This window comes from Sciurus vulgaris (assembly GCF_902686455.1).
Source record: "Sciurus vulgaris genome assembly, chromosome: 10".
Classification (NCBI taxonomy): Eukaryota; Metazoa; Chordata; class Mammalia; order Rodentia; family Sciuridae; genus Sciurus; species Sciurus vulgaris.
Genome location: NC_136470.1, coordinates 66,062,204 through 66,089,526, shown reverse-complemented (window position 1 = coordinate 66,089,526; position 27,323 = coordinate 66,062,204). Strand labels below are relative to the sequence as shown.

Sequence of the window (27,323 nt, the reverse complement as noted above, 5' to 3'; positions counted from 1 at the left end):
TATGGGGGAACTCAAACATTTAGAAAGCAGGAAGGTAAGAAAGAAGGATGAAGGAAAGTGAAGAGACTGGACGGTGCCCTAGGGAAAAAAATCAAGAATAAGTAATGTACCAGAAGAGTAGTGATGAAAGTGTTTCAAAGAGAACAAAGTGATCAACTATCTAATGCTGGACAGAGAAGAGGAGGCTGTAGGATTGTCCACTGGATTTTAGCAATCTCATTTGTGACTTTGGCAAAAGTTCTTTCAGTTGAAGGTGGGAGCATAGATGGGCTTCTTGTGGGTTCAAGAGAGAAGAGGAAGAAGCAAGCTGGAGACAGTGAGTATGGACAACACTACTGGAGAACACAGACCCTAGTGCAGACTTGGAAACTAGACTACCTGAGTTTGAACCTGGAACCCGCCACTTGCCACATGATACCTTAGGCATGTTAGGTGACCTCTCTGAACCTTCTTCATCTGTAAATTGCAGGTATCGTACTTACCTCATAGTGTTATGGTAAAGTCTGACACAGGTAAACTGCTGAAATGATATGCTCAGTATTAACTAAAACTGTCCTTATTGTCACTTCTCTTAATTCTTAAAAAGATGGGGTTCTTGCAAACACGTTCTATTATCAATTCTGGAGTCTAATATCATAAAAACTGATGCTTGAGCAACTATGATGAAAATTCTCCCAATGCAGATCTACTCTCACAGTGCTTTATGACAGACTTGGATTGAACCACCTCAAAGGGATGTCATGTTCCATTCTCCACACAGTATAAGGTTCAGGTTTTAAAAAGCATAGTCTAATGATATTCAGAGGACTAATGAAGACTGTTGGAGGAGCAGTGAATTTGAGATTTCCCCAGCACTAATATTCTTTACTTCTGAAAGATCTCAAAGACTTCTTTTCTGATCACATTGAACCTCAGTGGCACTTTACATAGAAAGTACTTTGAAATGCATAATACTCAAAATGGTAAGGCAGATATTTCCTTGTTATAAAAACAGTGCATCTGGCATTCTGTCAAAAAGAAGTCTTTATTAACTAACACTTCTGCTTTACAATAAAAATTGACATTTGTATAATGGTCCTGAAACATTTTATGACTGTGATTGCTATATTTCTAATTTTGAGTATGGTTTGTACTATTCCAAACCTTTCTCCATTGGAAATTCAATAATGACATAGATGGCAATTATTAATCAAAACGTTCTATTAAGCAGGATAGTCCATTTTCCCGATCACGTTGGGTCACATAGGATTTACTGTAAATATGGTTTTCTTTTCTATTTCAAGGACACTCGCGTTAAACAACAAAGGGAGAATAAAAATAATTATATAGAGGAAGCAAACATGAGTGCCTATTGTGTTCATTCTTGCTAGCCATGTGGCCCACAATATGTCATTTAAGTTCTCTGGCTCCTGTTTCCTCATCTGTAAAAACAGATTCATGATACCCTTCAACCTAGAATCATTGTGAGCATCCAACAAGAAACTCATGTAGAGTATTTAGCACAAATGTAGCAAAAATAAAAGCTGTCTGCAATTTTATCCTCATCAGTATAATTATTGCTATTGTAATTACTCTATGGGAGGACCTAATAAGCGAACGCCAGATCAAAGACTGAGTAATTCGAAGCTATCAAATATGTATTAGGTTGACTTCACATTTTAATTAAAGCTTCAGTTAATATTAGAAATATAGAGTCACCATTGTTTTGTGAGGAAGGTTCAATTAATTATAGGAGCTCAATAAACATTCAGGATATCTGATATTCACATGGATTTATTCCAAATGGATGGCTTTTGGGGTGGGACTGGAAAAACAATCTCTACTTGGATTTCTGGGCTGCCTACAACAGCCGCAGCAGCCACTTGGGCTTTAGGAAACATTCTCAGCGTCCTGAATGACTTCACCCCCCTGAAGTGACAGGGGACAAATGGCTGCTGTCTCCCCTCGCAGCTCTGCTTCCCATAGCCTCCACCCTCCCACCAGCCCGCCAGGCACGTGCCAACAATGAGCTCCCTGCCTCACTGGGATCCTCAGCTCCATTAATAAGCCCTGGAAGGCTGATAATTGGGGATTTGTGGAGCCTGCAGCCTTTCAATAAGCCAGGTTGTTATGGAAACCAGAAGCAGACCTCCATGTCCATATTATTGATCCTTAGAAAAAATAAAATAAAAGTGGAGAATTAAGGAGGGCCATTTCAATCCAGTCTCTTCCACCCAACTCCAGCTCCCATGATTTTTATTTTAGAAGTTTACCACCAATTAATACACCTGAGAATTCATAACTCTTCTTCTTTGGTTTCTTAGCATTCTCCCACCTCTTTCTTAATTACAAATGAATGTTTTTTCACCTCTAGCAGAAAAATCAGCTGAGCAGGGAACTAAAGGAACACCAGAGCAGACACTCTAAATCTAATTTAACACCATGGCATTAATTCTGATTGAGCCAAGAAAATCAGCAAGGAATATCAATGTGCTTTCCTCACCATTAAAAAAAAAAAAAAATGATAATTGAACAGAATTAAGAAATGACCTCAGAGTCTCCCCCAGGTCTCTTAAGACAATTGTGCAGTAGCACGATGGCCACCCCGTACCACCAGTCATGGTAGTGTGTTCAGTGAAGGGGAGCCCAGCTCTCAAACTGTCAGAGCAAAGAGGGGCTCTTTTCTGGATTACTTTTAAAAATTAGCTGACAGGCTCCTTACCATAAAAATCCAATTATTCCTTTTAGTTAATGAATTCAGGCATGATGCCAGAGCATACCTGACTGAGAGGCCAATAAATAGTACTAAATGAATCCTGCCTGGAGGCTGCTGTGGGCCTAGAGTCAGTGACTCTGCATTGAAAAGACCAGGGTACCATTATTTCCTGCTGAACTTCCTACCTCATCCCAGCAGAGGGCACCAGCGTAGTTCCATTCCCAGTTGAGAAGCCTGGGTAGAAAACAGACATCAGGAATCTCTCCAGGAAGGACTCCAAACGAATATATGTGATAGAGTAGGAACAATCTAGTGTGACTGGTGCTTTTTTATTTTATTTTAGTTGCAGATGGACACAATATCTTTATTTTATTTATTTTTATATGGTGCTGAGGATCAAACCCAGTGTCTCACACATGCTAAGCAAATGTTCTACCTCTGAGCTAGGACTCTGTTAATTCTTACTTTTTAATCTGGAAATTTATTAGAAAATAAGTCCAGAAATACTATTTATTAAATTCAGTTGAATAAATAAAGTACAATTATTATTAATCTGAACTGAATTAAGTGTGGATAGTCATTTGTAGAGACATCAAAATCATTTTAGGAGCAAATATAATAACTTCAATCACCTCCTCTTTGAAGGCTCTAATTACATCTAGGTGCAACGTATCACACCCCCCATCACTGACACCAGCTACTGGTGCTGTCCACTCACCAGTGTTCCATAATGATGTCCACTTCTTTCCTTCAGACCCCACCCACTATCCTGGCCTCTGAATTACTTCTCTGCGATTACAGGCTGCAACTTACAAGCAGGCACAAACTTACATTGATCTTGACTGGCCTTGGGTTCTTTCTCTTTCTGTCTTGAGACTTACTTTTTTTCTCCAGCCAGACTGTAACTTCCATGACAAAAGATATTCACCTTTATATATCAAATCTTGCTTAATGCCTAGTGCACAATGGAAATGACACACATCAATTAAAGCAAATTATTTCAATGGCAGTCAAATACAGTCTTTGGAACATCTGGATTTATCTCCTCTACTCTGAAATTAACTCAATGTGTGACCATGGAAAGACCATGCAACCTGAATCCTGGAACATGCTTCATCTTTCATATAAACACATGCATATATAAACTCTCCTGGAGATTGTTCAAATATAGTTGATTTAACCTTCATAAGTAATGGTCCCAGCTGAGTGTCTGATGAAAGACAGGGACATTCTCCTAAGAAATTTCTCTCTATGCACACACAGTATAAGATGTTGCAAATTATTTCAAGAGATGAAATAATCTTTCTGAAACCCTTCAATTTCCAGACTTAAACAATTCTAACTTTCCTTTCAATTGTAAAATTGTAAGATTAAAATCCAGGATACGACAGTTTATGCCAGTATTTACCTAGAAAGAGTATATTAGCTGTATCCTCTAAAGGTTCCCAACATTTTTTATCTAATCCTTGGACTGCAGTTTCTGAGGGACCAATTACATGAAACCTAAATTAATCTTAACATCACTACCTTGTGGCCTTGGCTAACTTCCAGGTTCAATCATTACTGATAATGTAAGGAGTAGGTAATGTTGCTGAGCTACAAAGTAGGCCAAATAGAATCATCTCTGACTCCCAGAAGAGACTGCAAATCATTGTGTCTCTCTTGCTGGCCATAAATCAAGTCATATTTGCACATTAATTTCTGTTATGAAATCAGAGGTATGATACCAAGGAGGGAAAAAAAAAATGTTTTCCAATAGCTTCAGTTGAAAGGAAGAGAAATAATTGTGATTTTCATCAGGCACTTACTATGTGCTCAATAAAATACCATAGTAGGTACATTACATGTGATCAATTTAATACCAACAAGCATTAGGTTCAGCAATGAGGGTATCATATCACTTCTGGATGACAAAACTGATGTTTGAGCTAGTGGCATAGAGCTGGTTAGGGACAGTGCCTTTGTTTCACACACATAGTTTTAATTCTAACACCTGTGACCTTTCTCGTATATTGCTGCCAAAGAAGAGATTTGGCTAAACCCAGGGATGCTATAATTCTGTCTGTTATTATAGTATCCATTGAGTTACAGTTTTTTCTCATAGTACTTTATACTATTTGAAATACTTTACTTAAGATCTCTATTTACTGGATGATAAAAGCTTTTCCACTATTTTGTCTATAGGAAGAAGAGAGACAACCCTTGATTTTACCAACTCCATTGAATGATCTGACCAAATGATCCCCATATGGAAAGAGGAAATAGTAGTATGAGGAGTAATTATTTTAGATTATCAGAACAAACATTTAGTCATCATTGACTAAATGATGTTAGTCAAGGGTCTACTCTGTACCCAGTTCTTTAGATGCATTACACCATTACATCCTAACAACTGTCTAAGGCAAACATCCTTATTTTCATCTTATAGATAAAAAGACTAGGGTTTGAACAAATTATTTGAGCCTGCAGTGAGAAACTTAGAATTGAACCTGGGATTGTGAAATTCCAAGACTATTTCTCCATGAGGTACTCTAAGTGGAAAAATATTTCTAAAATATTCCTTGGAATTTACAACATATTAGTATAAAAATCGGCCTATAACTGTGGGAATAATAAAGCTCAACTCCTCTTTTGCTGCCTGGAAGCAAGCAGAGGCAGTGGTTCTTGGATTGTGAGGCGGGGCTGGCTGGGCCCTGATGCTGCAGAGAGTTCAAACAATAGTGTGTGTGTGTGTGTGTGTGTGTGTGTGTGTGTGTGTGTGTGTGTGTGTGTGTGTGGGAGGGGGTCTCTCCTTGGGGATCTGGGCCCCATCTGCCACTTAGATCTGCTCAAAGACAGAAAATCCATTTGCCAGGAGCCCTTCAGGGCCTGCTGTTTGGGGAAGCCAAGAACAGAGAGTGCTAGTGATGGAAGATATCTTAAAATCTATCAGCTGTTACCAGCGAGGAAGGTAAATTTGCCATGCCCATGGCCAGAGAGCTGCTTGCAGCAGAGCTTCAGGGGAATCTGTGTGCATCTTGTACAGCTGCTGGGTTATCTTTTCCTGCTTTTTCTGCCCCTCTGGTCCTGCTTCTCCCATGCCTCAAACTTCTTCCCTATCACCTCCACTTTCTCTTTTCTAGCCTTCTTTCTCCATTTGCTCCTTTCTTATTCTTTTTACTTTTGATACTTCCATTTCTGGTCCCTTCCATTTTTCTTCTCTCTGTTCTTCCTCCTGTGTTGTATTCCATTCTTCTTTCCTTCTACTTTCCCTTTCTAATTCATTAAGTGAAGAGTCCCCATCCACATCCTGCCTGCTTCTTCCTAGGGACTCGCACTTGTTTATTCTGACCAATTTTCCTTCAGAGTCAAATACCCTCCTTTAGTGTGTCCGGGTGCCTGGGAAATAACCAGAAATAGGTCATGGAAAGGAAGTCGCTGATTTATAACATTTAAAAGAAATGAGCTGTAAGCAATAAAAATGGACGCTTGCCTGAAAAATTCTCAGCTTTTTTTTTTTAAAGTTGGGTTTCAAATTTGAAAAATGAAATTGTTCTTTCCCTTCAAAGCTATTTATGAGAGAAATCTCTCCATTGGAGAAATTGATATTAGTAGTCAATCAGGGGATGTTCATTGAGGCTCTTCTATGTGCTGGGCTCTATTCTGAGCACTGTGCTAAAAGATGCCAAGTTCCTACCTTTAAGGAACAGAAAGTCTATGACAGACAATAGACACACCACAGAGATAAACACAGTCATTCTAGACTTTGAAAATGCTATAGAGAAAATAAATTGGTTAGTATGGTAGGCATGACTGCTGTGACCAAAAGGTCAGAAAAGTCATCTCAGATCAGGTGAATTCAAATGGAACCCTACATTCCAAGAGGCATTCATGAGAAGAGTAAGGGAGGAAGCAAGTGCAAAGATCCTGGGATAGGAATGAGCTGAGTGCTTTAGAGACATTAAGGAAGCTTAGTAAGGCCAGTGAGGAGTGAAGATGGGCAGAGTACAAGGTTCTAAAATCAGATATAAGCAGAAGTCAGATCACAAGATGCCTCATCAGCTAGGGTAAAAATTTAGATCTTATTCAGTTCAGAGGTAAATATTATAAGGTTTTATGTAGGATATTCATATGGACAGGTACAAATTTGTGGCTTTGGATGAGTGGTCTTCAGAGAAGTCTACTATAAATCAGAAGGTAAAACCCTTCAAACCTTCAATCTAAAATTATTGAATCTACTCCTTTTGCCTATTTGGGTTGGGTCACATAATGATGTGCATCACTGAAGGGATATTTAGGATGTCAATACTTCGAGTTAAACAGGAAATGGTCCCTTGTCCATGAGTCTTTCCCTTTGGGGCAGCTTTTCAGACAGACACAAACACCTAGAGTCTTATTTTTTTGTGGATATTTCAAAATTATACAGATAGGATTCCTTAAATAGTATACTATGAGAAAGGACAGCTTGTTTATGTAATTTTATTGTGAACTAGAATAGAACTAAAAAATATTCTGGTATCATTAATCTGTTTTTCTTTTTCTTAAAGATCCAGAAGCCCTGGATATAGTAGTTTTACTTAGTCTTGGTTAGTAATCCAGGGTGAATCACCTAAATCCCATTTGCTTATGATTTACACTGTAAACAAATTCTAAGACTCTGAACAATTCCTATACTGTATCTGGAAAGATCCTTTGTTTGGAAAATAAGTAATTCAAACTAAGGACAGAGAAAGTGGCTACATGTGAAGAGGAGTTCTGAATTACTTAGTTGAATTGAGTCATTTCAAAATTCAAGAACTTTTTTCAAGATTTGGCCTTGAGTTTAGAGCAGTTAATTTTTAACTAGTACTTGTTAATATTTTAAAAGTTTAATCAAGATCCAGAAATATTTTAGTGGGGGTATAGAGGATTGTGAGATGGTGGAGGACCCAGATCCCTGCCAACCTGGCCTCTGTAGAACAGCCCAGTTCCCAAAATCCTCTCTAACTGCTACTCAAGGGCTCTGGCAACACAATCCGAAACTCACTGATTTATGGCTTTAAAATAAGATTTTATCCTTGTGTGCTTGATTTGTAAAATATTTATAAAATAAATTTTGCATGGTTTCCATGCTATTAGAACAAAAATAAAATAAAACATTTTTTTTTTTTTTATCACTTAATACATTTAGAGGTGATTCAGACCAATCCTATCTGTGATTGAACTATAAGATCATAATACAGGTCAGTTTTCTGTTGGCCTAAATAATGCACACAATCTTTATAATACTCATTGTGAAGAGCAGTTTACATGAAATAAGATTGACATTAAACGTCTTTCTGGCCATATAGACAGAGAGCAGCAGAGAAATTTCTTAAATTTGAGTTTTCAAAATATAACTTAGAGCTCAGAGATGATTCATTTAGAGGGAATGGGCAGAAGGAAAGGAAAAGGGATTTTGGACATCTCTAGCCAACTCTATTACCCCCTTTCATCTTCAACCATAATATCATAGTATCTCTGCTTTAGGGATGGAGATAGATAAATAGATAGATTAGAAAGATGATAGATAGATAGATAGATAGATAGATAGATAGATAGATAGATAGATAGATTGATTGATTATTAACTCAATCTAATGGTGCCAGACTAACAATTTGGAAGCCTTCTGCCTTCAGTAATTGCTCACTAATCTTATCCCACCCCATGAATATTTTTTTTTCTTTCTTTTTTCTTTTTTTTTTTTTTTCCGTAGCCAGGGCACTCAACCACTGAGCCGCATCCCCAACCCTATTTTGTATATTCTTTAGAGACAGAGTCTCACCGAGTTGCTTAGCACCTCACTTTTGCTAAGACTGGCTTTGAACTCTTGATCCTCCTGTCTCAGCCTCCTGAGTTGCTGAGATTACAGGCATGCACCACTGCTCCCAGCCCCTGTGAATATTTCACAATGTTCCTCCTACCATTAAAATCAGTATGAGGAAAGAAAAGAGGTAATTCTTCATCTGCATTAGAGATTAGAAAAGACAGCAATGGATGTAATTCAAACTGAACCCTGAATTCATTAACGAAAAAATTAAAGAAAGTTTCAATCCAATTCAAAAGATGCAATTTAGATCACAGTTTTGAGGACAATGTATCCAGGCTTCAGGAGCAATTATTTTTCTTATGGAATACCAGGTACAATTCTAAATTTTACCATTTCCTTTAATCATTTTAACAAGTAAACAATGCTCAACAGAAATGACCACAAATGTTAAAGCTGGTTCTCAGGGTATCACACAACTATGTACATAATTATGTAGTTTATAAATGGATATTTATGTACTTCTATACCAAAACATTATTTGGGAGTTGATGATTACTGTTTTAGTATTTTATGAGTTATTAAATATGAAATTAATGAAATCATTAAAATGTATTGATTTGAGATATACCAGAGCTGGTTTACATTGGCTTCTAAGGAAAAATTGCTAACATCACATTCAAACTTCTTGTTCAGTGGCAACATATTGTTAGCCTGAAATCAGCCATGATGGGAGTATTTACACCATAGACATTGGCAGACAAGGTTTTTTAAGGTTTTTCCACTGCTGCTTTTCATTCTAGAATTATACCAGTGGGGGGAATGTTGTAGCCACACTGTTAAACTCTGGGCTTTAAGTCAGAATAGATAGAGTCTCACTTCCCAGTCCTCCCCGCCCCCTTTTTTTTTAAGAGACAGGGTCTCATTGAGTTGCTTAGGACCTCACTAAGTTGCTGAGACTGGTTTTGAACTCACAATTCTCGTGCCTTAGTCTCCCAAATCACTGAGATTACAGGTATATGCCCTCATGTCCAGTTCTTTTTTGCCTTTTTACCAATTACATGAGAGTTATTTCAAGTTGCAGTATATGCAAGGGGAAGAATCTGGGATCAATCTTCCACTCTGCTATGATCTATAATCTGAATGGCTCACAGGCTATACACAAATTACTTTTGTACTACTGCAGAAAAAGGGAATAGGCAATGGGAGTGGGAAAGCCTGGGTTCCAAACAAACACTGTGGATTGGGAAAGGCATTGACAATTCACCCTATAGTGGGCAGCAGCAGGTTGGGTAGACTCTTACACACCTTGCAAAGATTACTTAAATGTGTCAGATGAGGGAAAGAAGCCAAAGAACCTGGCAGATTATTCCTTCCCTGGGTGTACCTGCCACACACTGACAAGAGCCACCCACAGGTCACTCATGGGGCTGGAATGAAATTAATCACCTGCTTTTCGGAGGGAGCAGCCTTGCTTTCCTCTAGTTCTCAATATGTTTCTAAACATAATGCAAAATGCTCACATTGGTCTATGAAGCCCAAATTGGTTTGAATTCTGGCAACCACAGGGAGGACTTATGGCCCGGAGTTTCCAGTGAGCTTCTGTACTCAGCATCCAAATTAGCAGAAAGGTTGACAGCTCTGTACCTTTTTGTCTGAGCAAGTGTCTGCTTCCCTTTGCTACTTAGAATCTGCATATAAAATGAGAACGAACGTGTCATAACACAGGCATCGTCATACCTCTTTAGAAGTAGAGGTGATTTTGAGATCCTTTGTCAAATATTTTTGTTTTATTAAAGGGTAAACTCACACCCAAAGAACCTAAAGAATTTGCACAAATTTTTAAGGTTAGAATCCAGTCTTTTGGGTGAGTTTAGGACTTTCTCTACTGAATGATACTGCTTATTCCTTCTTAACTTATTCATCAAATATTTATTGACTATATCCTATCTCCAAATCATTGAAATAGAGAATCGATAATCAGCAAAACAGATTACGAAGCGACTTTTTCCACTGACTCTTAATATTAAATATTTCCTGCTAAATTATGACTTTTAAACTATTTGTATTTTTGTGTTAATTCAAAAAAAAGGTAGCTTTTCAAATTTTGTGATAAATGTTATCCCTTTTCACTAGCTACATCTTGTCCTTCAAGACTCAAGTGATGAAACCTTTATACCAACATGTACCTCTAATTAGCCTAAACAGAATTTTAATTTTTAGATGCCATAAACTTCATCATTGATAGTCTTAGTCACAACTCCTGGTTTGCCCTGTCCCATTGTAGATTCACTCAGAAGAGAAAGAACTATTAATCTCCACAAATACCCTCAAACAGACAGAAAGATATTCCTGGAGCCATTCCCATTCCCATTTCTTATTGACCAAATGGTAAAAAAAAAAAAAAAATGTGTAGCTCATTGTTCTTTCAGATTTTTCTCAGACATCCTAAAGCCTTGGGAAGACTTACCACAAGAGAAGTACCCCTGTATTGAGCATGATTTATGAGGAAGGTAAACAGCCTTCCTTGTGTATGTTTTTCTCCCTAAAAATACTTTTAGAACTGTAGTTTTCCTTCCTGACCACATGATGTGAGATGATCAAACTGAAATATTTTATCTTCCACAGTCCCTGAATTTGTGACTTGAAGACTGAAAATAAGTATGAGAAATGATAAGCAGTCACATGTAACTTCTCTATCGCCTCTGCCATCTCTTCTTAGGATATGTGGTATCCCAATTCCAAACACTGAGGCCTGCTAGCCAGTTTCACAAATGATTGAAGATACTATTACAATGAATATAAGTTAAAAAAAAAAAAAAAGAACTAGAAGAGAGCTGCATTATACTTATCCATATAGTGTTTATTTTAATGACAGTCTAGGGACAAGATTTTTAAAAGCTTATCAGATGTCTTCCAGATGCTTCCTTTGTTCTGCACAAGAATCTAAGGTTTTATAAGCTCCTGGAGATGTTTTAATTACTTAATGAAATTAGGTAAATATAAAAGTAAATTCATTTCCTTTAATAAAAGTTAATTAATAACATTAAGTCTAAGAGGAAAGTGAAAATTCTAATGGCAAATTATGGTCTACATAGCTGTAGCCTTTCATCTCAGAGACAGAGTTTGGAAGGCTATGAAGCAGGAATACAACCATATCAGAAAATGTCATTTTCAATTCTTTATTTTAATCTCTAGTATAAAATGAATTTCTTAGGGAAATCCATTGAGATTTCCTTGTTGTCTGTTGGGCCTCCAAACCATAAACATCCTTAGAGCTGACTTTTCTTAGATTATTTTCTGCTCTCTCCAAACTTCTCTACCATCAACACCTTCTCCCAAACCCACTATCTCATAGATAAGAAAGGAAGAGACTACAGGAAAGTAAAGGTGGTTAGGTAAAAGACCATATGCCCCACTCTACGAAGATGCCTACTTGGACTCCATAGCAAACTTGCCTCTTGGACTAGGAAGGCAGAGATGACCAAATCAAACACACTTGCTTTACAGATATCTGAACTAAACTCAGAATAGAAAGGCTGGCCTGATATCAGCAGAATTTCATCAAGAACCCAAATCTTTTGATTTTAGGTGGCATTACTCTGTTATGCTAAAAATACAGAGCTATGGCTCCATATACATTCTGTAAGATATTGGATCTATTAAAAACATGATACTATTCATCAACTTTATGAAAACAAATTATGACAGCTCTTTTAAATAAACCCCAAAATAGATATTTCTTAGAGAATCGAGATTTGTTGTTTTAAGACCAATAACCGGTAAAAGCTTTTGTGAGGAAGGTCATAGTTCAAAGTTCCTTAACCACGTGAATTGGAATGAGGTTTAGTGCTTGATATAGTCATTTTTTTGTGTGTGGGGAGGATGGAAGATTGAATCCAGAGGCACTTTACCACTGAGCTACATCCCTAACCCTTTTTAATTTTTACTTTAAGACAGGATCTCACTACTTTGTTTAGGGACTCTGTAAGTTGCTAAGGCTGACTTCAAATTTGTGATCCTCCTACCCCAGCCTCCTGAGCAGCTGCTGGGATTACAGATGTGCACCACTGCACCCGGCTGGTCATTTTCTTTCTTTCTTTCTTTTTCTGTACCAGGAATTGAACCCAGGGGCGTCCTTTTTTAAATATTTTATTTAGAGACAGGGTCTCACTAAGTTGCTTAGGGCCTTGCTAAATTGCTGAGGCTGACTTTGAACTCGAAAACCTCCTGCCTCAGCCTCCTGAGTCACTGGGATTACAGGTGTAGATCATCATGCCCAGCCTGGCTAGTCATTTTCTTCCAACATAAAATTCAAACATGACTAAAATGGCAAACATTACACACCCTTTCAAACTCCCCACCTCTTTATGCTTTAAACTAGATAATTTGGGGAAATCTTCAAGGTCTAGTAATTTTAAGTGGTGCCATTGGTTTCCTTCTTCTCTTCCACTCTCTCTGGCTCCAGGAAGTGTTCATTCTCTATTTAATGAGGTCATGACTGAGAACAAAATGAGAGCAATGGCCACTCAACCCTCTCTAGTCCATTAGGATCAGGGGGGCTCTGTTTCTGCTCCATGATTAGCCACAGACTGGGCTCTTTTTCCTTCCTTTTCCCTGTTTTTAAAAAATAGCTGTAGAATTGTGTGTATATGTGTGTGAAATAGAGACAGAGAAAGAGAAAGAGAGAGAGAGAGAGAGAGAGAGAGAGAGAGAGAGTTTGCATGTACATGTGGCGAAAAAAGTAAAATATCTTAGGTATATGTATTAATATCTGAAAAACATTCCATGTTTTAAGAAATATTGTTTGATTCTCAGTGCCAAATATAATTTCACCACTTTAAAGTTAGGGAGGCTATTTACATGCCTTTCTGTTTATTAGCTTCTTTTAAAAGGTGATAGAAATAATTTAATGAATAATGAAAGAATAAATAAAAGCCCTCAACAACATGAGTTTCATGACTCTAAAACCTATTTCTTCATTCTCTCTTTTGCTTGCTTCCTTCTTTAACTAAAGAAATAAAGACTGTTCTCCAAATGATCTTTTCTACTAAGTTCTTTCATATTTTAGCTATATATATCATAAGCCTTTCCAGATCCTTTGGAAATGTGCTGAATTGGGGGGGGGGGGGTAGATCCAAATGAGAAAGTAAAAAAGATACTAATTCTAATAAGCTGAATTTAGGAATTTAGGATAGGAATTGTGTAGAATAAATAAAATTACTTTCATCCATTTGAGATCTGAAGTTTTCAATTTCTAATTCAGTTCCTTTAGGCATATTTGATGAAGTTAGTAATATTTCTGTTAAGAACAATCAATTTCAACTGATCTTTATAGCTCTTTTAGGTCTAATAAAACAGCACTGGAAGCATTTCTGAAATAATAACCTAAGAATCAGAACTAGTTTAATATTATTTTTAATTCTGGGGCGATGGAACTGTGAAGGAATTATGATCAGGGATGATGGTAGTTACTGGATACCTATCTGTAAATGTGATCACTAATAATTCACAGACAAGTCTAGAGTATCTAATTATACAAAGAAGAGGGTTGTTCTTAGACTGAAGCATGATGTTGTGGTTTGGACATTTCTTTTTCTTTCTTCCAGAATAGTACTTGTATAAGTGTCAGGGTTCAGCATGTGGCTCTGCAACTAGACTGTCAGAGTTTGTTTTCTGGTTCAACACGTCTTAGCCACTGAGAATGATTAAGTGCCATCATCTATAATCCTCAAATTCCCCATCTTTAAGTGGAGAAGGGGAAATTACATTATTTATACCACTGAGAGGATATGACAATGAAACGGAATAATTTCTATAGCACTTCAAGGTCTGGCACCTAATAAATGTTCATTAAGTGCTACCTATTGTTGGACTTTTCATTTTACTTTTTAAAATACCTTTAAAATTAACTATCTTAACCTATCATTTTAAGGATGAGGCCAAGGAAAGCATAAGGTGCCTAAGGTCCCAGTTGGTTGGCAGAAATATTGCACCTAGAACCCTGATCTCCTTATTTCTGTCCAATGTTCTTCCCCTACATACCTTAAAGAATATATAGGATGGAAAGTGCCCTATAAATGTTCTCATTGGTATCTCCCCAAAATAACTGGAAATGGTTGCAAGTGCTAAGATAAGGAAATAAAAATGCAGCAATTGAGATAAAACAATTTAAATCAGAGCAAGTTAGGAGATAAAAACTTGTCAGGCTAAAGTTAAGGTAGGGATTTAGAGGTCCATCAATTTGACCTCTGTTTTGTCATGGATTGTGCCTTTGGGAAGAATACCTGATTGCTTTGGCCTCAGAATGTAAAAACAGTAAGGAAAATATTATCAAATGCCACTGGATTATTGTCAAGAAAAGCCAATAAAAATGATTAGCAATATACAAGTGTTCCATAAAAGCTTAATAATCAACGGTATGTAAGCAGCATACCACTGAGTATCTGACAGGATGCCCATGTTTTATAAACAGCATTTATGGACTTTCACAACTCAAATGTTCACTCTTTATGAGTTGCGTATAAATTTGGGAAGTGGTTGAAACCACATTTCAAATCAAAACCGTTTATGAGGCACCCTGCCAAATAAGTGTAAATATCCCTGGGAAATCTCATATTGAACACACAGCTCAGTAGAAATGGAGCTGTTTTTTGGAAAGCTAAAAGGTGAATGGTTCCTTTGGGTCTTAGAAAAATGTTCTGGGAAACATAAAGAATTTCCCTAAATCTAAAAATATGGGCTGGGTGTTTTATTTTCTTACACATAATTAATCATCCTTGATTTTGCACCTATTCTTTTTGCTAGTAATTGGCTACTGTAATACACATTATATACAACTTATTTAATAGCATAGATCAAAACTGCACCTTGGCTACTGAAGCACTCTCATTCATATGTTGTACCCGGCATACAGAGAAATTCCACACCTATTTGCACAATTTGAGATTCTCAATATGACAGTTATAAAAGCTACTACTTGATTTCCAAAACCAAATGAGAAATCTCTAAGATCAAAGGACCATATCTTATTCATTTTTGTGACACTAATACCTAGCACAGCAGAAAGTTACTATAAATGGAAGGGAAAAAGGGAAAGAAAAATAGAGAGAAGAAGGACCATAAACAAAAAGGAGAAGATGAGAGGGAGGGAGGAAAAAAGGAAGAGAGAAAGAGATAAGAAGATGATAATTTTTTCTATTCAACTAGAGAATGGCAAATGGAAACTTTCTTCCTCCCCAGAGCATTACTAATGAGTCCTACTTGAAAGATGGAATGAGACCATGAAAATAAAAAAATGCAGCCAGCATCAACCTACAGGACATCTAGAGTGATTCAGAGTTATAATTCCAACTAGCACCAGTTAAATATCCAGTCACCCAGTCAATATCACTTGAAAGCCACATGGAAGGGTTACCTTGGAATATTATATCCCTGCATATAGTCACAGCATCAGTTTTGGAGTCCTCTATTGGGGAAAGTCAATAGGCTTTTATGGAGAAGAGGAGACACAGTAGAGAATTCCTTCACTGAGAGGCAATAAGCACACTGCTTGGCAGGAGACTCAAAGGACATAATCACTAAAAGTGGCTCAAAATTTTTCTTCTCATGGATGAAGTGGGCAGTGTCCTACAGATACTTTAAACACTAAGGAATCCTCATCGGAAACACACTGAGCCAGTGGCACACACTTGTAATCCCAGCAGCTTGGAAGGTTGAGTCAGGAGGGTCATAAGCTTAAAGCCAGCCTCAGCAACTTAGCATGGCTCCAAGCAGGCTAGTGATACCCTGTCCCTAAATAAAATATAAAAAAGGGCTGTGGATGTGGTTCAGTGGTTAAGCACCCCGGGGTTCCATCCCCAGTACCAATAAAGAAACACACTGAAATCTTTTAATCATAAGCACATCTAAAGCTGGGCAGGCAGAGTGGTGAAACAGGGAGAGGAGATATGTTTGGAAGATTAAAAAAAGAAGAAAATGAACTAATTTCAAAGTCCCTAAGTGCAAATGGCATCCACCAGTTATAAAATACATGACATATTTATAATTTACAAATTATTTCCATATGAATTAAAGCAGTGATCAGATTCAATCCAAAATGTTTGACCCTCTTACTAGTAGAAATTATTTTCTTAGATTCTTTCTTTTGAATTATTTTGCTGCCACCCCCACTGCACACTCTTGGTTTCTCTCTCTGTGCCCCTCTAGGCAGCCACAGAGTTCTAAATCAAACCATGGTAACCATCCATTTCCAAACAGTATAGCCCAATTGAAAGCACTGCTCTTTTAACCTGTGAGAATGAAGCTCAATGGGAGATGGAGGAAATGTGATACAGAGCCTCTGGGAATTTGGGGCTGATATGAAGTGATAGATCTCCTTGTCATATTTAGTTTCTGTGATTCCATGCTATTCAACACAACTGAGCAATCTGTGCTTGTCACACATACCAGGCAAAGCTAATAGATAACTCAGTCCAGAAAGAAACTGCAGGCAGCATGTCAGAATCTAACCAAGAGGACAATATCTACCCGAAGCTAAGAAACAATGTAAATAAACTGCCCTTGGTGATTACCTTCAAGTTGAACTTCAACTACACTTCCAATCATCTTGCAATGCATGATACACAATCCCATTAGTTGAGATAGTTTTCAGATAAAATTTGCACAATTTAGGACAGAGTATGATCTCTACTTTCAGTGATCAGACACATTTTAAATCAAATAACTGAATAAAATTAGAAAAGGTACAGAGGAATATATGAATTGGTGAAAAAATGATTAACTATAAATTAAATCTAGTCAATTTTCATTCATTCTACTTTTGACATTTATTGAGCACTTACCTATAAAATATTTTAATAATCCATTTATAATGATCATAACTTCAAAAATAGCAAAATGAAATTTCCTTATATTACATATTAGACTTTTCATTGATTCCAAAAGTCCTTCTTACTATCAATCTCAGTCATGAGTAGATACCTAAAATCACATCAGGTCTTTGCGTATATACTCAAAATTTTAGAAATCCTAATGAAAATATGGTCTGAGCAATACCAAATATGTTCTGTATTTAAAGGCATGATTAATTTCCAAGATTTATATAATGACATGACAGATAGTTGTCCCTATGCAGAATGTTTTCCATACAAGAAACTCAACCCTTAAACTTAAAGAAAAGATATTAACGCCATTTATTTTGCTGAGTAAATTAAAACCAACACCCCATTCTTTATCACATACCTTACCTTTTCCAGGGGGAAATTTCCCATCTTCTTAACCACAAAGTCAGGCCCCTGGGGCAGGTATGTAGTTAGGATAAAGGTTTAAAATGAGTCACTGGTACAAAGAAGGATGAGATAGATCTGGAGCTAGAGTTTGAAAGTATGCAGTGATAACTAATCCACTATATATTCTTACAGAACTTTAGGGATAAGACAAAATAAATAGAACTGAAAATATCTAGAATGATCACCTGCCATCCTATAGTATCTAATTTGGAGAAATGGCAATCAAAGCAAATGGTTACTTTCTCAATCGATCTGATAGTAAGATGCCAAAACATATCCCAGACCATTCTCATGAAGTAGGTCCTTTCCCAAGGGTAAGATTGACTATGGTCATGTCTTTATTTGGATACTTGGTCACTTGATTGATTAAAACTATGGGGCTTTAAAGTGGTAAATCCAAACTTTTAAGTTGGTACAGAAGCAACGTTATCTCTAAGGATCTTTGGGGTTAGAAGGTCAACTAGAGAAAGACCTTGGAGACTGTTGGCATCCTTCATCACTGTGGATGTGTTAAGAGTGAGGACAAACCTAGTCTCCAGAAGTGAAGGCTCATTCTATTTCAATTCCGCACAGGCTCTTTGTGCAGTAATAGTGGAAACACTCAAACTTGAGTTACATTTCCAAACCAAAGAGAATCCAATAATCATAGTCAACACTGAATTATTTATGCATATGAAAGAAAATAGTGTCTTCAAAAAGAAAATAATAATTTATGTTTGACTTCACAACACATATTTGGAGTTTTTTCTTTTGCTTTTGGCAACATCAACAGACTTATTTTCCTAATTATGTTTGACCTCAGTTAATGTCACAATTAACATTCACCAAGCCTACACATACAAACACACACTACTCACCAATTGATGGTGGGTGGAATGCCCAGAAACATATTGTAGGATAGGGAAAGGTGGTCTGAGATTATGTTTTTGCTGCGGGCAATTCACACACTAATAATCTGGATCAGTAGAGTTGGCTGTATTTACACCACTGTCTTCCTGGAGCCAATTAACCACATTAACTAATTCCCATCCATAAAATATATGTAGCCTCAGTAATTACTTATTAAACTAAGTCTATCAGCACACAGAATATTTTCTTTTCACCAGGATTATCTAGCCTGACTGTATCAATCCAATTAAGCTCTCTCTAGCACTGGCTGCTGTACAGATCTTTCTGAGTTTTCCCTCAGGCTTGGAGAAATTTGGGGAATTAAGTACCTCCCTTGATTCCTAGAAAATTCCGTCTAGACTTTTCCCTGGTGCCCTGATGGTCTGAGTGGACGCCCTGGGGCATCCGCCCACTGCATCGCCCCTCTGGCTGGCTCACCTATCTTCTCTTCGGCTTGGCTGCTCTCGGCAGTCTCCGTCGGAGGCTGGGCTGTCGCTTTGGCGGCAGCATCCTCTGCAGCAGGGGTGGTGGCAGCAGCAGCAGTGACAGCAGCAGGCACGTCGGCTTGTTTAGGCTCCTCCTTGGCGGGCACGTCTTCGGCCTTGGAGGACGGCGAGTTGTCGGTGGAAGCTTTAGCGGCACTTTCTGTCTCAGCAGAGCCGGCCTTTTCCTCCGAGGGGGCAGGAGCCTGGGGGGCCGCCTGCTCGGGGGCAGCGTCGGGGGCGCCCTCCGCCTTCTTCTCCTCGGAAGGGGTGTCTCCTGCTTTGCCGGGCTCGTCGGCCTTGGGCCCAGGGGCTGGGGCCGCGTCGGCAGCCGGGCCTTCTCCCTCCTTCTTCCCCACCCCGTCGGCAGCAGGGGCTTCCTCCTTCTTCTCGTTCGCTTCGGCCTCAGCAGCTTGGGCATCGCCCTTCTTCTCTCCTTTGAGCTTTTTCCTTGTTATGTGTCCACGGAAGCTAGCCTGAATTTTGGTCGCGGCCTTATGAGCTTTGTCTTCTGGTTTGATTCCATCTTGTTCAATCTTTTGGTCCTCATCATTTTTTTCAACCTTCGAGGAGAAAATAAGGAGGAAAAAAAGAAGCTCAAGTCACAACATTCGACAAATATTTAGTGAGTCATTTATTCTGTGCCAGGCACTGTACTGAGAGTTAAGGAATCAACAATACTCTGAAGTTCAAGTCAAGGTTCCTCTCCCCCACAGTATTATATGGGAATTCCCTTGACCTTCCAGAATCACTGGCATTATTTCATTCTCATTTCCTTTCTGCAGCTCAAGTGTTGCTCTACTGACAAATTTAAACCACTTTGGCTTTAGATGTACCTTGACAATTCAAGTCGCATTCGCCTTAGGCTTTAGTCAAAGAGCTCTGAAAGACTGCAATTTAGTATTTCTGAGAACAACTCTGTAAATCTGTAAAACATTTTTTTTTAAATTAAACAAAAGTTTATATTCACCCTAAGAGTTCAGACATAATTAGAAGATTAATATTTTGATTACTGAAGGTAATAAAATGATATCTAACTTTCTCCTATGTGTGGTCCAACATCTGTAATAAACATATCAGACTTTCAATTTCTTTTCTTTTCTTTTTTTTTTTTTTCTTTTTTTTTTTTTTTTTGGTACTGGGGATTAAATTCAGGGGCACTCCAACCACTGAACCTCATAACGAGCCCTATTTTGTATTTTACTTAGAGGCAGGGTATCCCTGAGTTGCTTAGCACCTCGCTGTTGTAGAGGTTGGCTTTGAACTCATGACCCTCCTGCCTCAGCCTCCCAAGCCACTGGGATTACAGATGTGTACCAGCACACCCAGCTAGACCTTTTAAATTTGAATACAGAAAATAGTCATTATTTCTGAGTTTAAAAAGTAAGAAATACTCTTTCCATTTTTCAAAAATTTGCATATATTTACTAAACCACAATTTCTTATACTTAAAACAATTTAAACCTAAAATTAGCTTTCATTATCATCAGTCAAGTCATCCTACTACTATGGAAGACAAGAGACTGGAATATTATATTGTGCACTTGTGCATGCATGTGTGTGTGTGTGTGTAATATTGGAAATTGAATCCAGGGGTAAACTACCACTGAGCTTCATACTCAGACCCTTCTACTTTTAAATTTTGTGACAGGGTCTCACTAAGTTGCTGAGGTTGTCCTTGAACTTGTGATCCTCCTGCCTCAGCCTCCTGAATCCCTGGGATTACAGGTGCTCACCATGTCCGGGTAGAATGCAAAAATTGGGGATGGCAACATTTGCAGCCTCACATGTGCTACAAATGACTTTTCCACTTAGAAATTAAATTAGAAGATAATAATATAAGGAATAGTAGTTGGGGGAAAGTAAAGGCAAGTACACAAGATTCTCCATAGCTCCATTGCTTGTCATGGTACCCCAGCTAGCTTCTGACAGTACCCATTAATTCCTTCCTTTAACTTTTGAACATTTAACTTTGGCTTGGTTTGTGAACACTGTTCTAGCCACTGAGAAATAAAGTAGTTAGCAGTATCTTTCCTTCAACAGACCACTAGCAAAAGAGTGTTTATCATGCACGATGTCTTGTGCTTAGTCCCAAACTTGGCCTTGGCCTTGAACTTGGCCTTTGCTTCAGTTAAGGAGGTAAATCACAGTAGCCAAAACACAGTATGTTTTCCACCTGCCATACCAGCTGTGCCCCAGTGACCCAGATCCTGCTAATCATGGTGTAGTCTTGTTTGACATTCTTTGGAAAAGCACACAGGACTGTTACCATTTAAAACAAGTTAGAGGATTGACAATTTTCTCAGTAAAATTCAAGAATAAGTTTTTCTTCTTCCTCAGTATCCATACAAAGGAGGGAAGGGTAGGGGGAAATTACTTTGGAAAAGCCCATCCTGCTCCCTCCTCCCAGCCCCAGGCTGCAATTGCTTCTCCCTCTGCTGCACTACCACCTTCCTGCCATCCTGCTGTTCTTGATGATTCCTACTGGGATGCACACAGCACAATCTGGGGCATAGGAGCAGCTGTCTCTGCCAGGAGCTCTGTGCTCAGAGATGGAATCATAACCCTGTAAAATTAACAGTTGTGAATGGAGCACAGAGCCAAGATGCTGTTATTTATTTTATTCTGTCTTGAGTTTTCTGAATGAGGCACTATCTTATATGATAGGACATTTGCACTTGGGCACTGATGCCAAGTGGTTCTTTAATACAAATACTGTTCCTCATAAAAGTAAAAAAAAAAAAAAGATTATTTCAGAGTGGGCAGGTGTGCAGAAAAGACCCTCTAGTGACTCAAGAAATCTTAGAACCTTGTTTTCCTTATAAAAACACAAAGGAGATGAAGCATTTTACAATACTGGAAAATACAAAAATAAGAAAGCTGATAATCTGCATAATATTAAGAAACTACATAGATAAAAGCTCCTCTTGATTCTCTTTCACAGAGCATCTGCCACTTTGACTTTACAGATGATCAGGATTTAAGTTTCTGTATATAGCATCTCTGTTAAAATGACTATCTAGAAAGGTTCAGACTAGACCTGGATGCCTACCCAGCAATCTTATTGCTAATCAGGAGTATAAAGAACACGAGAAGACGGGGCGGGCAGGAAGAGAGAAAATCAGGGAAGATTGACTACAGTCAGAAGAGAGAAGTGAAGCCAAGACCATAGAGCCAGGTACCCAAATAGGTAGGTAGATCCACTCAAGGAGATGTTTTAAGTACTCCACAGGCATGCAGCTTGTCCTGGAGAATCTCAACCTCATTAGAGATTTAAAGAAACTTGACTGGAAAAGGACAATCAACACTCTAAAGATTTTTCAGATAGAGTGAAGAAAGGGGAGAAGGGGAAAGGAAGTGTGGGAAAAGGAGGAAGGAGTTATGGGAATAGAAGGAGAGGGAAGGCGAAAGTTGTAAAACTTGGGTGTTAAGCAGTCAAGGTCGAATTGGGTATGTATGCATCTCTTTTGCATTTGTAATTGATTCTGTTAATAAAGCTTAAATTACACGTTGTTTTTCTGGTAAAAATCTTTTTTGCAGTACTTAAAGTAACTAGTCTGGGAATGTATTTTGTTAAGGGAGGAGATAAGGAAAAAAAGAACATTTCCCTAGGCTGGCTACTGGGGTAGTCTAAGGTGTCGGGATACTTGAAAATTTTCCCAACTAGAAAGAGAAGGCAAAGGACATTTGAGCCCAAAGAACCAGAGATCACTTGAAACATTCAGCACAATGCTTTCAGTTTCTAAAAGGGGAAGACATGGCTCTCAAAAGGTAAATGACTTTCTAAATTCATAGAGTGAGTGAGTCAGTGGCCTTTTACTTGAACTCAGGTTCCCTTCTCCAAGTTCATGCATCTCCCGAGTTCAACTTTATTGCTTGTAGAAAAGTTTGGAATTTCTTGTACCAGATAATCCATAAAGCAACATTTCAACATTCTCATTCACATATTCATTGACAATACTGAATTTCTATGCTGAGCACTAACGGGAGCGCACATGCAAAATACACGCACACACGCACATGCACACGCATTCTCACTCGTGAGGAGATGGATGCTGTCTCTGCCCATGCAGGATTCTCTCTTAAGTGCACTTAAATTACTCCATAGTACTTTATCATTTATTTTCCAGGAATTCATATTAGATGCCGGATCTTACATTCAACTTGTAAAATAAGACCAACTGTCTAAAATTATGAGTTCCAAAAGGAAGATATTCAGAAAAGGGATCCTGGTATTTAATGACTAGAGAATCAGCTCATATGTTTCAGTAAATATCGATTTTGTTTTTTTAACTCATTCTTGCCACAAATAAGCTTTGTGCTAAGCTATGATGTTTTCTGAGAGAATCTCAAGATTCTTTGATTTTACATGGAATTCTCACTATCTGGGAATTAACTGAAGGGGACATTACCATGCAGTATGTCATACGTAGAAACAGTATCATTACGAATTGCCATGATTATTTTATGAATTTTTATTGCTATAGTTGAATTTTTTTTACTGACTGGAGTATTTGCAAGCTGTGTAATTTACAAAATTTTATAGGAAATCAAACTACATGAACACTTGACTTTTCAAAAAACATTAAAATCTTGGGTGAACATTGGTCTGAAAAAGTAGTATCATTATACTAACATTTTGGAACCTAGTCAAATTTCTAAATAGATTAGATAAAAGAATGATAATTTTCATTGACATTTAATAATCACACATGAGAAAGCCAGAAAAATCCATTTGAATATGCAGTTTTGTTGCTCTGATTAATGTTTCTTTTCTCCTTTTTGGAGGTGGGGACAGGGAGAATGAATGGACAACTTAAGTTTTATTTTAAAATGTCCAAACATTGACATTCATTATGTTACAGAAGAGCACTAGGCAAAAACCCATGAATGCCTAATTTTCAGAACTAAAATAATATCATCCATCTTTCTAGGATACCTCAATGCATTTAAATTTTTCCAATTATCATAGGAATACCTTGACCTTCCAAGCAAAGAAAAACTTCTTCTACTAAAATAATACTATTATAGTACTTCAAATTTTTCTCTTTAAAAGTATTGGTTTTTAAATGCTTATCAAATAATTATCAACAATATACCAATTCTTCTAAGAATATCTTTAGTAAACTATAATGTCAATTTGAACACAAGACATTTTTGAGAAGCAAAACTGAAGAGGTAAAGACATCCTAAGAAAAATGTTTTCTTTAGCATATTTTCATTTTCATGCTCATCAGATTTTTATGTAGACTGTGAAGCAGAATAAAGAATTGGTGAATAGGGCTGGGGAGATACCTCATCTGGTAGAGTGCTTGCCTTGCAAGCACAAAGCCCTGAGTTCTATCCCCAGTACCAAAACAAAAAAAAAAAATTGGTGAATATACATGAAATCTGGCAAGAACCTAGTTACGGCTCATTCTATTTTTTATTAATAATTTATTGAGGTAGAATTCACATAATTTTACCCTGTTTTGAAGCATCATTGATACCCATCTTTATACTTTTGAGAGAATATCCAAGTACTAAAATGGTTTACAGTGGAGCTTTTGTACTTTCTTTGAACCTAATCAAAGACCAGAAATACAGTAGAGTGCCCTTATAAATAGAAAAAAAAAAAAAAAGGAGGATGGATGAACTTCCTCCAGTTCTGTAGTTGAAATATCTTTGCATGTTTCTTGGCAATGTAGAAAAGCAGGTGTTATTCAAAAGATGAATAGTCACAGCTGGGATACACAGGGATCCCTCAACAATCAAGTCTGGTTTGAAGGTTGAACTGAGAGTAAGAATAGAATGAGGAGCAGAATTTAGGTAGAAGCAATATAAGTGTTATGCCTTTGTCAACAATTATCATAACTTGTTTAAACTCTGATGTTCAGTCCAGTAAAATGTCATTTCTCAGTTACTGAGAAGATAGGAGCACACAGACTATAATGACTGAACAATTATCCAGGGGAATGTGAGGCAGAAACAGGAAACATGGAACTGCTGACAAAAGGATGTTGTTTTGTTGTTGTTGTTGTTTTATACTGAGGATTGAACCCAGAGGACACTGAGTCACACCCCCAGCCCTTTTTATTTTTAATTTCGAAACAGGGTTTCACTGAATTGCTGAGGCTGACCTCTAACTTGTGATTCTCCTACCTCAGCCTCCCAAGAAGTTGGGATTACAGATGTAATCCCCCACCCCACCTTATCCTTTTTAAAAAAAGGTATAGCATAATACTGCAACTCCAGAGTCATAATAAGTGGACAGGCAATGTTATTGATTGACTGACTACATAAGAAAACCAAATATCCTGTGTTGGAAACTGTAATAGTAGTGATAATTTTACAGGAAAGAGCCAGTGATTAAAAGATAAATCTTTGGTTCACTTTCATATATTTCTTATTTAACCTGTATGACTCACCTACTTCCAAAATGATATGAGATAGTATATTTAGCATGACATATAATACTATTGGAGGAAAACTTAGTTTCCATTCAGAAGAGTTATCTTTCATTTTATTTTATGTATTTGTAAACCTATTTTCCCACAGAGACAGATAAAGGTAAAGAGCACATTACAATGGACATCTTATAAGAGATAAAATACTCAGTTTATGAGAAAGATATCTATTTTGCTGCTGATTCCCCAGTTTCTAGAATGCTACCCGACACGCAGAAGGTACTCACTTAATATTTGCTTAACGAATCCAAAATTTCAGCTTCTCAAGTAACATCACTTCACAAAAATGGTACAGGAAGTTTAGGATTGCAGTTCAAAGCCAGTCTTAGCAACTTAGCAAGGCCCTAAGCAACTTAGTGAGATCTTGTCTCTAAACAAAAAATAAAAAGGGCTGGAGATGTAGTTGAGTGGTTAAAGCCACTGGATTGAATCCCTGGTACTAAAAAAAAAGGGCAGACAAAGAAGTTGGGATTCTTCTTTTACTATGGAACATTTCAGCAATTTGCATGTCATCCTTGCACAGGGGCCATACTAATCTTCTGTGTATCATTCAATTTTAGTATATGTGCTGCCAAAGCATGTGCTAAGATTTAATTTTGTTAACTTTTATTAAAATGATTCACTTCCCAATGATAAACTTCAAGAACATCTAAGATAAATTTTTTTTTTTTTTTCCAGTTACAGAAGTGGATGTGAGGAGTCCAACAAGGAGAGACATAACAAAACTAATGACATGCCATCACATGACATCAATAATAACAATAATAATAAGCCAAGCATTTATATATATATATTTATTTGTACTGGGAATTGAACCCAGAGATACTTAAACACTGAGGCACATTCCCAGCCTTCTTTTATATTTTATTTAGAGAAAGGGTCTTGTTGAGTTGCTTAGGGCTTCGCTAAATTGCTGAGGCTGACTTTGAACTCATGATTCTTCTGCCTCAGTCTCCCAAGCCACTGGGATTATAGGTGTGTACCACTGCACCCAACTAACCCAAGCATTTAGAAATAGTAAAGATGCAAACAATAATGATAAAGACAACTGATTTATATTCATTTTATTTATGGATTGGCTAGACTCATATCAATAAAATTAGTTTTCTCAATATCTTTCTTTTCTTCAAAGTAACTGGTGAAAATTTCATGGGGGATTGTTGAAGAATCTCTATATCCCTCTATTAATACTTAATCTGTGTATTGTTCTCCAAGGTCTAAGAAAAATAGGATGGGGAGTCTAGTCCTTTAGTTATTCAAGGAAGAAAGACCCTTTTCCTCAAACTGGGGTTGGGAAGAGCCTAGAGTTGAGATAGGCACATATTTATGCTGGTCATCTGCCAGGGCATGTTTTGGGCTGAATTTGACTAGCTCTTTTAGATAACTTTTGGGTATGGTAGACATAGTTATAAGATGCCTAACTGAACTAAGGGCCAAAGTCACTGACACTCAGGCAAATACCTGGTGAGAATCTGCCCTTGGAGAAAGAGGCTCTGCTCTTGAGCAATGGGAATCACTTGGCTCATGAATGCTGCCTGCTGCAGAAGTTTATGTTGACAACCTCTAGAAGTGGGATGCTCAAAGAAGAAAAGGGCAGGGGAGGTGAGGGAGACACTGAACTCAGCTCTCAGAGCCATCACTTTGCCTGTAGTGGCCACTGAACTGGAAACAAAAGGGAGGGACTCCCCGTCAGGTTGCTGAAAAGGCTGACATCACAGACTAGGCCATGAGAGGGACTGTGAGGCTTCTGCTGACAAC

The 27,323-nt window shown here is 37.7% G+C and overlaps 1 protein-coding gene across 1 annotated transcript in view; it reads right to left on the bottom strand.

The window, feature by feature from the left end:
* The window catches only part of GAP43 (growth associated protein 43), a 96,149-nt gene that overhangs the window by 23,767 nt on the left and 45,059 nt on the right, over window positions 1–27,323 (bottom strand). The window contains exon 2 of the mRNA XM_079156018.1: window positions 19,076–19,682. Within this exon, the coding sequence (XP_079012144.1) occupies window positions 19,076–19,682 (607 nt within the window). The remainder of the gene's footprint in view (window positions 1–19,075; window positions 19,683–27,323) is intronic.